At 35.8% G+C, this 14,825-nt stretch overlaps 1 protein-coding gene across 3 annotated transcripts; it reads left to right on the forward strand.

The window, feature by feature from the left end:
• The first annotated feature begins 4,313 nt into the window (after window positions 1-4,313).
• On the forward strand, window positions 4,314-8,255 carry LOC105964420 (uncharacterized). Of its 3 annotated transcripts, none has more exons than XM_088817713.1 (4): window positions 4,314-4,711; window positions 5,067-7,523; window positions 7,643-7,741; window positions 7,825-8,255. In XM_088817713.1, exon 2 carries the CDS (start codon window positions 5,260-5,262, stop codon window positions 7,351-7,353), a length of 2,094 nt encoding a protein of 697 aa, XP_088673839.1. In that variant the 5' UTR covers window positions 4,314-4,711; window positions 5,067-5,259; the 3' UTR covers window positions 7,354-7,523; window positions 7,643-7,741; window positions 7,825-8,255. The 3 variants fall into 3 exon arrangements, with proteins under 3 accessions (XP_088673839.1, XP_088673838.1, XP_088673840.1); XM_088817712.1 differs by having other exon boundaries at window positions 7,643-7,726; XM_088817714.1 differs by lacking the exon at window positions 7,643-7,741.
• Window positions 8,256-14,825: the final 6,570 nt, after the last annotated feature.

Raw genomic sequence — 14,825 nt, forward strand, 5'->3', positions numbered from 1 at the left:
TTGGTTATCATGTGTACATTTGCTGTCCCACCAGAGAGTTATAAGAGTTGTATTAGTTTTCAATGATTTCACATAGATATCATTAACTTCAACAACTATCATATTACAATAGCAATACTAAACAAAATCTCGTAATTGACTGCAAATTTGATCATAAATCTCGAAAAATGTGCTTTCCTAGGATTCACCTGAATTTCAATGTATATGCAATACAAAGAAGATAAAAAAGGCATTTTAAATTTGATTTGATGTAGTTTACATTTCTCCAATATTTACAGAAGTAGTAATATGTTTTTGGCCTAAAACCAATTGACTAATATTTTATAAAAGGGATCTTGCAATCTAATATGGATACAGGAAAATTATTTTCACCATATAATAATATTACGACACGTGCAACGCACGTGCACCTTGCTAGTATATATAAAGATAAGATTGGGGGCAGGGAGAGAGAGAGTGAGTTACGGGAGCGGGGTTGGGGTATGAGCGTTCTCTTCCCATTCGAGCTGGTATGGCGCAATAGTATTCAACCGTACACCCTTAATTTAAAAAAAAAAAAACACTATCTATATATTTAACAATATTTTAACTTTACTTGTGATAAATTTCTTAAATTGAGTTGTAGCTAAAATGGTAAAACGTTATATTATATGTGTGTTTGAAAGGTGTAGGGGATGTTTGTAATGAGATTTTCTAGTTTTCAAAATTTCAAATGGAAAAAGTAGATGTATTGGTTTTTGTGTAGAAAATAAGAATACGTTTGAATGAAGTAAAACTTTTAGTTTTATATAGGTGTGGAAAATGAGAATATATTTGGTTGTATGATTGGATATGATTGTGACGACGATGATGATGGTGGTAGTTATTATTATTATTATTATTATTAGGGGCTTAAGATATAAGCCCCTGGTGACAAAACTAATTAGAACTAAATGACAAGTCAAACGAAATCTTTGCTTCACATCCTTTATTAAATTCATTCCAAAAATGCCCTTCCACTCACAAATTCGAAATTTGCATTTAATAAAATTCAAATTGCATTTATCATTTTTTATTATGCATTTAATATCTTATTTTTTCATCTGACATATTTTATTATATTTTTATAGACTTTGTCGTCTTTATTTTTTCGTTTTTCACTCTAGCATTTTTTACATTATTATGAACAACTTAATATTTTTCTTTATTTTTAACATTTCACTGAAAAAAAATTACGAGTTTTTTTTTCGTTTTTGTTAAAAAAAACACCAGATTTTAAAATATTATGGGGTACTATGGTATATTATGGTGTACTAGTATACTATAATTTACTAATATTGAAAATTATGAATGTTTTTTTAAAACAATCGGTCGTAGACGACTATAAACACCTAAAGGAACCATAGTAATCCGTAATCACATACTCTTAAAACCCTAGCTCGCATTTTGAACCTTAGTCGCTACCCATTCGTAGACACACATAGTAACTCATAGACACCCGTAGTCATTCGAACTCATCCAATAAGAAACCATAGATCCTCCACCACCACCACCTCCATCCTCTTCCTCTATGTCTCACTTTCCATCTTAATTAGCCTTCCCCTTCTCCAGACCCAACATCAAATTCTAACAAAAAATCACCGTCGTCATCGAAGAAAACCACTACCGCTCCCAGCGACCAAAACCGCCACCGCCCCCAGCGACCAAAACCGCCGCCGCCCATATCGACCAAAACCACCGCCGCCCCGAGCAACCAAAACCACCGCCGACCCTAGCAACCAAAACCACCGCCGCCCCCAACAACCAAAACCATTGTCGCCCGCCGCCCCCACACCAAGATCCGATCTAAAAATCTCCTAATTCCTCCAAGTCAGCACCAAATAGAGAAATAGAGAGATAGAGAGAATGAGAGAGAGAGAGGGGGTTGGAGCCAATGAAGAAAGAGAGAATGAAGGCCATGATGAGGTGGTCGAAAAATCGAAAAAAGAGAGAAAAGGCCATGGTGAGCGGCGGATGAGAGAGAGAGAGAGAGAGAGAGAGAGAGAGAGAGAGAGAGAGAGAGAGAGAGAGAGAGAGAGAGAGAGAGAGAGAGAGAGAGAGAGAGAGTTATGGGAGCGGGGTTGGGGTATGAGCGTTCTCTTCCCATTCGAGCTGGTATGGCGCAATAGTATTCAACCGTACACCCTTAATTTAAAAAAAAAAAAACACTATCTATATATTTAACAATATTATAACTTTACTTGTGATAAATTTCTTAAATTGGGTTGTAGCTAAAATGGTAAAACGTTATATTATATGTGTGTTTGAAAGGTGTAGGGGATGTTTGTAATGAGATTTTCTAGTTTTCAAAATTTCAAATGGAAAAAGTAGATGTATTGGTTTTTGTGTAGAAAATAAGAATACGTTTGAATGAAGTAAAACTTTTAGTTTTATATAGGTGTGGAAAATGAGAATATATTTGGTTGTATGATTGGATATGATTGTGACGATGATGATGATGGTGGTAGTTATTATTATTATTATTATTATTAGGGGCTTAAGATATAAGCCCCTGGTGACAAAACTAATTAGAACTAAATGACAAGTCAAACGAAATCTTTGCTTCACATCCTTTATTAAATTCATTCCAAAAATGCCCTTCCACTCACAAATTCGAAATTTGCATTTAATAAAATTCAAACTGCATTTATCATTTTTTATTATGCATTTAATATCTTATTTTTTCATCTGACATATTTTATTATATCTTTATAGACTTTGTCGTCTTTATTTTTTCGTTTTTCACTCTAGCATTTTTTACATTATTATGAACAACTTAATTTTTTTCTTTATTTTTAACATTTTACTGAAAAAAAATTACGAGTTTTTTTTTTCGTTTTTGTTAAATAAAACACCAGATTTTAAAATATTATGGTGTACTATGGTATATTATGGTGTACTATAGTATACTATAATTTACTAATATTGAAAATTATGAAGGTTTTTTAAAAAAAAATCGGTCGTAGTCGACTATAAACACCTAAAGGAACCATAGTAATCCGTAATCACATACTCTTAAAACCCTAGCTCGCATTTTGAACCTTAGTCGCTACCCATTCGTAGACACTCATAGTAACTCATAGACACTCGTAGTCATTCGAACTCATCCAATAAGAAGCCATAGATCCGCCACCACCACCACCTCCACCCTCTTCCTCTATGTCTCACTTTCCATCTTAATTAGCCTTCCCCTTCCCCAGACCCAGCATCAAATTCTAACAAAAAATCACCGTCGTCATCGAAGAAAACCACTACCGCTCCCAGCGACCAAAACCGCCACCGCCCCCAGCGACCAAAACCGCCACCGCCCCCAGCGACCAAAACCGCCGCCGCCCATATCGACCAAAACGACCGCCGCCCCCAGCAACCAAAACCACCGCTGACCCTAGCAACCAAAACCATTGCCGCCCGCCGCCCCCACACCAAGATCCGATCTAAAAATCTCTTAATTCCTCCAAGTCAGCACCGAATAGAGAAATAGAGAGATAGAGAGAATGAGAGAGAGAGGGTTGGAGCCAATGAAGAAAGAGAGAATGAAGGCCATGATGAGGTGGTCGAAAAATCGAAAAAAGAGAGAAAAGGCCTTGGTGAGCGGCGGAAGAGAGAGAGAGAGAGAGAGAGAGAGAGAGAGAGAGAGAGAGAGAGAGAGAGAGAGAGAGAGAGAGAGAGAGAGAGAGAGAGAGAGAGAGAGAGAGAGAGAGAGAGAGAGAAACGTTGATTTTTATTAGGTATAATAAGGGTATTTTTGGGTTAAATAAAAATAAAATGATGTTGATCAATTATATTTTTAACTAAGGATTTAATTATAATGTTCTATTAGAGGTTGTCCCTCACATCTAATTAAGTTTGGTTTGAGGGGTGTCTCCAATATTAACCATTATTATTATTATTATGAGGTTAATATAGAAAGGCAGAGTGGAATTATTAATGAGGAGAGATAAATGGGAGGGGAGAGAGAATGTGTATTTTAATGAAGAGAGAAGGATTGGAGGAGACAGAGTGTGAATATTAATGAGGAGAGAAATTTAATGAGAGATAGTGTATATATTAAGGGGTAATCACAAAAAAACCCATGACAAGGGCACTTAATTAAAAGAGGGACATTCAATTTTTTTGTCTTTCAAATAAATCTAGCTCATTCAAACTTATTTGCAAATAAGGAAAATCCTTTTATATATACCAAAATTACCCCAAATTCATTGAAACCCAATTCAACTCCAATTTCATGATTTACACCCCAATTTAGCCCAATTTCATCAATTAATCAATTTTAACCCTAATTTCAATTTTGGGGTAAAGAGCATAAAACCCCCCTGTGTTTTGTAAAACCTACACCAAATCCCCTTGTGTTAATTTTATTGCGTAAAATCCCCTTCTGTTTTATTTTTTCTTGCACACACTCCCCTTCTCCGTTAGTTACTAACACCGTTAGATATAGTGGTAAATTTATGAATTTGCCCTTTCAATCAATTAAGATTAAATTAAAAAAAAAAAAAAAAACTATCGGACTTCTCAACCCAGACCCTAATTTCATTACCCTAAATCTTTTTAGCACAAAACAATTCTCTGCACCACCCTAATCAACACCGGTATCTTCCACCATGGCCACCGTCCAAGCACCATGGACTCTGTAACTTTTCTTGCACTTCCGGCGACCACCGTTTTACCTTGAAAGGGTACTTCTTTGGCAAAGGTATAAGGCCTTACAAATAAATTACACAATACTTCTACTTATTATATTGGATGAAGCAAGTGGTATTTATAAATGAGTGGGATCCTTTTAAGAGTGGAGGAAATGAATAAAAACATTAAAAAATGTCATCTTCTTTCAAAGAGAAGGCAGACCTTTTGTTTTCAAGTTAATTGTAAAAAGTCACTGTATAATGTTGAGAGAATCATTTAAATATGTTCTGTTATCGATCTTAGAGCTTTGTAAAATAAAATCAATAAGTTGTAAAAAAATTGAGCTTTGGTACTATTTAATTTCTTTTAATAATGATTTTTTTTTTGTTCTTTTATCAACTAATTTGTCTATTTTTTTTTTACAGATGGACAGAGATAGTGTGTTGGGAAAAAAATATTGAGCGAACAAACTTTTCCCCGGAAACAAATTGGTTTTTGTATGATGAGCCTAATGGGGTAAATGTAGAAAATTCAACCCAACGTGATGTGGATATTGATCGAGACTTAGATCATAATGCTGAAAATGAAGTTGACGATAATTCTGACTGTGATTCATGGATGGCTGAAGATTTTGAAGGTCCAAATGATGATGATATATTTGTCGAGAGACCTGAAGACCACGCTCATCAAGAACTAAAAAGAATGAGAGTTGTCATGCAAGAATCTGCACAGAAGACCAATGCTCAAACATACGATATAGACCAACTCGGCAGCTCCAATGAACAAGATTGGTACAGTGATGTTGAAAGCGACAGTGATAGTGATCTAGAGAATTTGAAAGGTTCAGATCATGAAGGTGATGGGTATGAATTATGGAAAGAGAAAAACTACCCCAACATGAATGAGTTTGAGATGAAAATTGGTATGAAATTCGCTAATAGAGCCATCTTCAGGGAGGTCTTGAGGGATTGGGTAGTTAGGAATGGCTGGGATTTATCTTTCAAAAAGTGTGAAAGGCATAAAATCACAGCAATTTGTAAGAAAGGTTGCAATTGGAAGATTCACGCTTCTTCTGTTATGAAAACATTAGTATTTCAGGTGAAGAGTATAAAAGGGTCTCATAAATGCGCGCGTACCATGGACAACAAACAAGCCACATACAAATATATAGGGAAGAGAATTGTGGACGTTGTCAGGGATAATCCTTGTGAGAGCTTGGAGACACTTAAGAGGAAAATTTGGAGGGACATTCAGGTAGATTGTAGCTTGCACATTGTATGTAGAGCAAGAAGATACGCACTAGTGCTGATCAAAGGAAATGTAAAGAGAGAATACGAAAGGCTATGGGATTATTGTGCTACTGTTTGTAATGAGAACAAAGAAAGTACTCTCCAGTTAAAGCTTGATAGATCGGTAAATCCTCCAGCTCTTATTAGGATGTATTACAGCTTGGGGGGTTTGAAGTCTGGTTTTAAAATTGGATGTAGGCCTATCATAGGCTTGGATGGTTGTTTCTTGAAAGGACCATTTAAAGGGCATTTGTTGTCTGCCATTGGGAGAGATGCTAATGATAATATTTATCCGATTGCTATGGCATTTGTTGAGATAGAAAAATATGATAGTTGGCGTTGGTTTTTAGAAATTTTACTACGTGATATTGGACCATATGAGGAGAGAGGGTGGGCATTCATATCGGATAGACAAAAAGGCCTCATTGAAGCAGTATCAGAGCTTTTTCCACATGCTGAACATAGGTATTGTTTGCGGCACATGTATAATAACTTTAAATTAAAATTCAAGGGAATCAACATGAGAGATTTATTTTGGAGTGCTGCTTCAACGGCGAATGTGAATGAGCATTATCAGATCATGAAAGCAATTGATGACAAATATCCTATCACCGTGGAAAATGAAGTTACTCCGTACGTTTGGCTTAGTAGAATTCCTGCACATCATTGGGCAAGATCTCATTTCCCCACAAGAACTAAATGTAATGTGTTAGTCAACAATTTGTCCGAGTCTTTCAATAGCTATATATTGGAGGCAAGGGATTTGCCAATTATTAGCATATGGGAGTGGATCAGGAGCAAGTTCATGAACAGGATTCAAGTTAAGAGGATGGGTATGTTGAAATATGAGAAAATTATTTGTCCAAACATTGTGAAGAAGATAGAAAAACAAGTGGAATTAAGTAGGAATTGCTTCCCGAGTTGGGCAGGAGATGACAATTTCGAAGTATTGCATCATGAGAACAATTATGTTGTCAAACTCAATAGCAAATATTGCAGTTGTGGGATGTTTCAGTTGTCGGGCTATCCTTGTTGCCATGCAATGGCTGCCATCGGACATCACAGGTTGGAGGTAGAAGATTATGTGGAGCATTGGTTAAAAAAGGGCACATATTTGGCTATTTATGATCACATGATTTATCCGGTACCTGGAATGAAGTTTTTTGCAAATAGTAACCACGGCCCAGTAGATCCTCCGATCATTAAAATAAAGAGTGGCAGGCCACAAAAGAAAAGAAGAAAGGATGGTAATGACACGAGAAATTCAAATATTGTATCAAGGAAAGGTTTGACGCACACTTGTTCTAATTGCTTAGAGCTTGGACACAACAAGAAAAGTTGTAGAAATCCTACTCATAAGAAGTCAAAGTTATACAAAGTAAGTTATTTACAATTTTACATTTATCTAAAATATTTTTTTTAGATACTTATTTATTTTTAAAACAACCATCAGACACTAACATCACGGAAGATAATGAAGCTAGAGGACAAGAACGAGAGACAACAATGCAAGATGTTGCACCTGATGTTCCGTTTCATCGATCTACAAAAGCAACAAAATTAAAAGTTATAAAGAAGAAACAAGATATCCAGGTAAATTGTTTAAGAGAATTTATATGATGTAATCAATAGGATCAATGTACTTTTATCATTATTTGTGTAACTATTTCTAATAATAAATAATATTTACTTTATGGTTCTTGGTTATTTAGGTACCAAGGTCAAATATTTATGTAGTTCCCCCTCGTTGTAGTTTAAGGCCAGGGAATAATGCATTGCCCTCTGTTGCAGCAAAAGTAAAAATAATTCAAGTATTTCTAGTTTATATTTTACAAGTACTTAATTAGTATAATATATTTAGTGTTAAATATGTAACATACAATTATTCTTGCAGGAAAATGTTTTCAAAGCAGCATGTTGTTCGTCATCAAATTTGCCCCCGGATCAAAATCAACCTGAAGGTAATCTAACTAAGAAGCCTAGGCAGAAGAAAACAACCATTTTTTAGGTGCTCCAAAAAATTAAATCAAGACAAAGAGGAAATGCGCCATTTTGACTTTTATTGTATGATATATTGATTGTAGTCGTAGATTTTGCATTTGACTGATTATCCTTTTGTTGGTGGCAAATTTATTTGCTATTTTTTGAATTTGGCTTGTGGCCAGTTATCTTTTTGTTTAAGATGAATATTTTGGCTCGATTATGGATGCAAATATCTTTTTGTTTGACGATGTTGCATATTTTGGCTAATTGGTAATGACACGGGCATATTTGTCCATTACTCTCTTATGGAATTGGTTATGGACGAGTTTAATTTAACTTTAATTATTGTATGTAATGATAAATTATTGTTGCTTATCAATTATATATATGATTTTTGTTTGTGTGTATTCAATTTGTTCAATATTTTATTTTTATTTGTAGAAGTTCAAGAATATATATAATATTTGAAAGAAATAAAATGAAGTCTGACATTTGTTTCCAATTTTATCGAGTAGTTAACATTAACATTAAAATATTATAAATTTATTGATATGCAAATAATTGGAAATAAATATAATTGAAAATTATTGATATGCAAAAAATATGTGCCTCTTTTTAATTTTTTTCCCTAAAAGAGGGACTTTATGCAAATAAATATAAAATATGAAGGTATATTTAATACAAGGTATTTGAAGGTTATTTCGGTCATTTAAGGTTGAAAGTTGTAGAAAAATGGAAGCCAACTTTCGGATCCTTGGCGTGAAAGACACGCACTGACAGATTTTAACAGAAGGGGAGTGTGTGCAAGAAAAAAACAAAACAGAGGGGGATTATATGCAATATAATTAACACAGGGGGATTTGGTGCAGATTTTACAAAACACAGGGGGGTTTTGTGCTCTTTACCCTTCAATTTTGACCCCAATTTTAACCCCAATTCGTATCAATTCCACCCATTATGCTCTAACTTCTTTAATATTACACATTGACCCCGGATTTAAAGAAATATATCACATTAACCCCCAAAACTTTTTTTTTTCAGAAAATAATTTTTTTTTCTGAAATATTTTTTTTCCGGCCAGATTCCGGCGTTGACCGCCGGTCTCCGGTGTTGACTTTATTTATTTATTTATTTTTTGAATTTTTGTTTTCCTGAATTTTTTTTTCCGGCGGTCAACGACCACGGCCGTTGACCACCGGGTCTCCGGCGTTGACTTTTTTTTTTTTTTTTTTTTTTTAATAATTTTGTTATTTCTTAAAAAAATATTTTAATTAATTTTACTGTCTTTGCTGCTAAAATACTGTCTCCAGCAGCTATTTAACTATCGGAGACAGTAATTTAACTGTTAATTGACTCTTTTTTCTTTTTTTTTTCTTCAAAAATATTTTAATTAATATTACTGTATTCGTTGCTAAATTACAGTCTCCAGCAGTTATTGAACTGTCGGAGACAATAATTAAACTGTTAATTGACTTTTTTATTCTTAAAAAAAATATTTTTAATTAATATTACTGTATTCGTTGCTAAATTACTGTCTCCAGAAGTTATTTAACTGTCGGAGACAGTAATTTAACTGTTAATTGACTTTTTTATTCTTAAAAAAATATTTTTAATTAATATTATTGTATTCGTTGCTAAATTACTGTCTCCAGCAGTTATTTAACTGTCGGAGACAGTAATTTAACTGTTAATTGACTTTTTTATTCTTAAAAAAAAAAATTTATAATTAATATTACTGCATTCGTTGCTAAATTACTGTCTCCAGCAGTTATTTAACTGTCGGAGACAGTAATTTAACTGTTAATTGACTTTTTTTTTTATTTTTTTCCTTAAAAAAAAATTATTTTAATTAATATTACTGTCTTGGATGTTAAATTACTGTCTCCAACAGTAATTTAACTGTCTTAGACAATAATATTAATAATATTACTGTTCGGAAAAATAATATTCATAATATTACTGTCCCAAACAGTAATATTACTGTCTGAGACAGTAATTTAGTAGTCAAGACAATAATATTAATTAAAATATTTTTTTTCTAAGAAAAAACAATTCAAAAAAAAAAAAATTCAGGAAAAAAAAAATTTCAAAAAAAAAAAAAAAAAAAAAGTCAACGCCGGAGACCGGCGGTTTCCGGCGGTCAAGGCCGGAATCTGGCCGGAAAAAAAAATATTTTAGACTAAAGACATGGGGATGAGCTTAATTGAGAGACTGTTTTTTTTGTGGACTAAAATGCATTTAAGTCCCATGTGATGGGCCTTTTTGCCATTTGCCCATATATTAATGGTTAGAGATGAATAGAAGGTGAGAGAAATGAGTTGAATGAATAAAATATATAGGTTAGTAGTAAGTTCACGGTTCGTTGTACCATAGTAATAAGGGCCACTACACATGGGATTCAAATTGCGTGACAGCCCCTATCATCTCCAATCTCTGTTTTACCGATGATACACTCTTGTTTTACTGATCTACTGAAGAAGACTCCAACACCTTAAAATCGATCCTGGATCAATACTCTAGAGTCTCTGGGCAGGAAATCAACTGTGAGAAGTCTACAATGTGCTTTAGTCCTGCTATTCTCCGTTGATTATGAAAGAATCTATATACAATATGTTGGGCTTTAGGGTGGTAGATCGTCACGAAAAATGCATGGGCAGGCCAGCTTCATTTGGAAAATCGAGAAATGATATTTTCCAATTTCTCAAGGATCGTGTGTGGGTCAAGATTAAGGGGTGGGGTGCAAAATATTTGTCTCAAGCAGGGAAATAAGTTTTGATTAAAGCCGTGCTACAATCAATCCCATCATATATGATGAGTTGCTTCACCTTGTTAGAGTAGGTGACCAACAAGCCACCTTGTGGATGTGGTCTTTTCGTTTATTCTTGTAATAAATAATCATTTTTCGTATTAATGATAAAAACACCTTGTCATGCTATATCGTTGTCCCTTGTACAAACATACATATAGTCCTAATTACAGTTATTACAATAACTTATAATTGATATTTTGCGATCGTGACATATTTACTGAAGTATTATAATTCTTAAACCATGTTCCTAGTCGATGGGTTACGCCACCATCGGCCTTTCCCATTAAGAGACTAGCACTTAGTGTATGTGTACTGTGTATCATCAGTAAACGGTATTGTGATATCGGCATGCATAAGTGGGTGCTCGTAAGTTGACGAGTTCACTGAACTCCCTCATCCTAGAAATCTTTAAGTGGTTCTCAATAATCGAGTAGAGATCTCTATGATATAGTTGTACACAATTAGTCCTTAAGACCTAGACATCACCGTGACTTCACTAGAGGATTCGATCGCTAGAATAGTCTTGGATATAATGTGTGTTCTCATAGTTTGTAATCTTTAAGTCTCTGGCCAGAACTGACTAAGTGATGATTAGGGAATTCTATTCTCTGAGTCATGCACGTACCGATTACAGACTTAGAACGATTGCACAGTTATTGAACTACAAAGGAGGTCTCGATGAACCAATGCCTCTAGTTCAATCGGGACATATGAATCGACGGGATCGTACTGTACACTAACTATATCAAAAGGTTCTTGCAGGCACTTCATTTGTATCTAGGGAATCATGACGCGTAGTTGCTAGACGCCAATCTTGATTCTTTGGGTGATTAAGTTGAAACGAGCTTCATCTTAATTATAACTCTAGGGACGGGTTTAAAACACAAACAGTTGTGGACCCACGGCTAGCTTACACCTAAACCGTCGAGGGTCACACTGCTCGTGCACTCGAGTTCTTTGAATAAACGGTCAAAGATGAAAATGTTTAATCTTTGCATAATTGGAAGTCACTATGATTGAGTCCAACATTCGTAATTTGGAATTATGAATGAAAATAAGAAAAGGAAAGAACTAGACGAACATCTTAGTAAACTTTCTAAATTGGGAAGTTTACAAATTTAGAATGTCCGCTGAATTAGGGTTTCCAATTTTAGAAATTGGAAATCAAGAATTGGCATTCGTAAGGACGAGGACATTTCAATGATTCCGAAAATATAATTTTTATAAGTTTCCAATCATTGAGTTGTAAGAAACGAGCAAAGAAAGACTAACAAACTTAAACTATTGGGCCCGGTCGAACTTAAGCTCATTAGGGCTTTCATACAAGAAACTATAAATATAAGATTTATAGGTCCTGCACAAAACACAATACACAACCCTAATCCTAGCCGCTCACCTCACGTAATTCCTTTTAATTATTCTTCCGTTTTATTCTGACTTTTGCGTGTCTAGTGTCACGTATCAGTTGAATTCGGTATACACGGTGAAATTCGAGAGGAGGAAGACAATGGAGTCGATCTCCCGAAACGCCACCGCAGAACCACCGTCGCACGCGCCCTCACGCGCCGCCGCTGATCCGTGCGCCCGCCGTCGTCGCTTCACCACTGCTTCTCCCGACTGCACGGATTTGATTTTCATGGCAGTTTGCATCAATCCGAAAGTTCGTCTCACGCTTCAAGAGGTAATTTTTGGATCCGTTTTAAATTAGGTTTTAATGTAATTAGATTAAAATAAATTTTGATATTCGCAGTATTATTTTTCTTGAATTACTATATGTGATTGGTTATGTATGAATTCGTGATTTAGTGCGAGCATGCTACATGATTTAATTATATAATGAATTATATGCGTGTTGTAATTTAAATTTCGATGGAAGCATCAAGGTACGCAATTAATTGTTATTATCGAGTACGTAATTATATGATCAAACTCGTATTTCATATAAAATTTTTATTTTTCACTGCGTACACGTGCCTGATTCCCAACACACCTTACCGCATGGCTTGCTCAAGGAGTTGGAGTCGGTGATTAAAAGATTTTGGTGGGGGTAGTACTGGGAAAATGATGGCGTGGACCTCTTGGAAGAAATTATGCACGGTTAGTTCAAAAGGGGGCATGGGTTTTCGGGATTTGAGAACTTTCAACTATGCGCTACTAGCAAAACAAGTGTGGCGAGTTCTAACGCAGCCAGATCTTCTTCTCTCCAGAATTTTCAAGGCTCGATATTTCCCTCACGGTGATATTCTTCGGGCGGTGGTTGGGCAGCGGCCGTCGGCCACATGGAGAAGCTTGATTAAGGCTCGACCATTCCTCCTTGACGGGCTTCGGAGAAGGATAGGAGATGGTGGCAATACTTGCATTTGGGCAGACCCATGGCTTCAAGAAGATGGTAGTTTTAAAATTTTGACAAGAAGATCGATTGCGAAAACCTTTCCGGACAAAGTGTCAGATCTCATTGTTCAAGAAACTTGTTCATGGAATTCTGAGTTGATTGGAGATGTTTTTTGGCCAGTAGATAAGGAAAGAATATTGGCGGTTCCCGTGGGCAGTAGTATTTCGAAGGATCGATGGGTGTGGCACTATTCTTCTTCTGGTAATTTTACGGTCCGCTCGTGCTATCACAACAGTTTAATGCGGTCACACAACTTGAGAGGAGATCGGGCTGGTTTAGATGAATCAAATAGCGGTGAGTCCGTCCATAATTGGAAGCAAATATGGGGTCTCTCTCTTCCTCCAAAAATTCGTAATTTTATTTGGCGTTGATAAGTGGTCGTTTTGAAAGATTTTTGCTTATCAAATCTTCGAGTTTTGGTCTTCGTTCGTCCGAGTTTCGGCTTTATTTGTATATATTATTGCGTTTCTTGTTTTATTTCCTTTTTTAGGTTTTGTTAGCTTTTGTAGCCAAGTCGAAGCCATTTGGAAGCGAAACCGATTTTTCAAGCCGAGAAAGTGATCATTAAGACCCAGATCGCGATCCAGGAAAGTCGGATCGCGATCTGGATGCAAATTCCAGTCGCAAGCAAGATTCAGACCCAGATCGCGATTTAGGAAAGTCGGATCGCGATCTGGTGACAAATTCCAGTAGCATCGTGATTTTGGGGCAGATCGCGATCCGCACTTCCTGGATCGCGATCTAGGATGGCGGTTCACGTTTTTTCGAGAAGCCAGATCGCGATCTGACTTTATTGGATCGCGATCTGGCACGATTTTCGAGGGCAAATATTTTAAAAAGCAAAGCTTCTTGAGGAAGCTTTGCAATTTACTATAAATAGAAGCAAGCCCTCACTCTTCGTTTCTTCTTCGACTTTTTACGGTTTTCGACAGTTCTTCGCGGGAATCATCAATGGGGGTTCCGACTTGGTTTTTTCTTACGAAATTTCTTTACGTTTTGTTCTTCATTTCCTTTGTACATTCTTTTGATACTATGTTTGTTATGAACTAAGAACATTTTCTTCTAGGGCAATGAAGCCTTGTATATATTGATTTCGATCGTCATTTCTCTTATCTATTTGTCGTGTTTTGATTTCGTTTATGTTTTCCTGTATTAAATGCTTCTGATTGTGTTGATCAGCTCTCAGATTGATATTAAATAGGAATGAACTCGAGAGAGGATTTCTTGTTTGAAGTTAGGAAAACATAGCTCGGGGTGTGGAAACGGAGACGTGATGCACTTCGGGTAGCCCTTAAGGACTTGGCCTAAATGCTCTCTTAATAGCAGGTTCTGAACGGAGACGTCGGACCTGTGGGTAGACTCTAACTACACTGGAGACGGGGGTTAGAGTACTTTAGCGTCTGGGTTAACGAATAGGAATGTGGCGTTAGATAACGGATTTGTAGATCGTTGTTGATTATACATAGGTGGATTTGGCCCTAGAAGTCCCCTTTAAATCAAAGTCCCCCCGCGTTGAGTTGTCGTACTTTATTTACGTACATTCCATATTTGCATGTTTACGATCTTGCATGTTTTTAAATTAGGGTTTATCACCAATCCACTTATTTACGATCGGCTAGATAATATAACGATAATATAATTACACTACTCGGCATTTGAATCTACAAGGTCCCTGTGGATCGATATCCGGAACCACTGTTCTGCAAAATGC

This window comes from Erythranthe guttata, chromosome 5 (assembly GCF_056151865.1).
Source record: "Erythranthe guttata isolate IM_541 chromosome 5, IM_541, whole genome shotgun sequence".
NCBI classification, from domain to species: domain Eukaryota; kingdom Viridiplantae; phylum Streptophyta; class Magnoliopsida; order Lamiales; family Phrymaceae; genus Erythranthe; species Erythranthe guttata.

What these genes read in the sequence shown, in the direction of transcription:
- LOC105964420 (XM_088817713.1), top strand. Translation starts at nt 5,260, where the DNA reads ATGGCTGAAGATTTTGAAGGTCCAAATGATGATGATATATTTGTCGAG.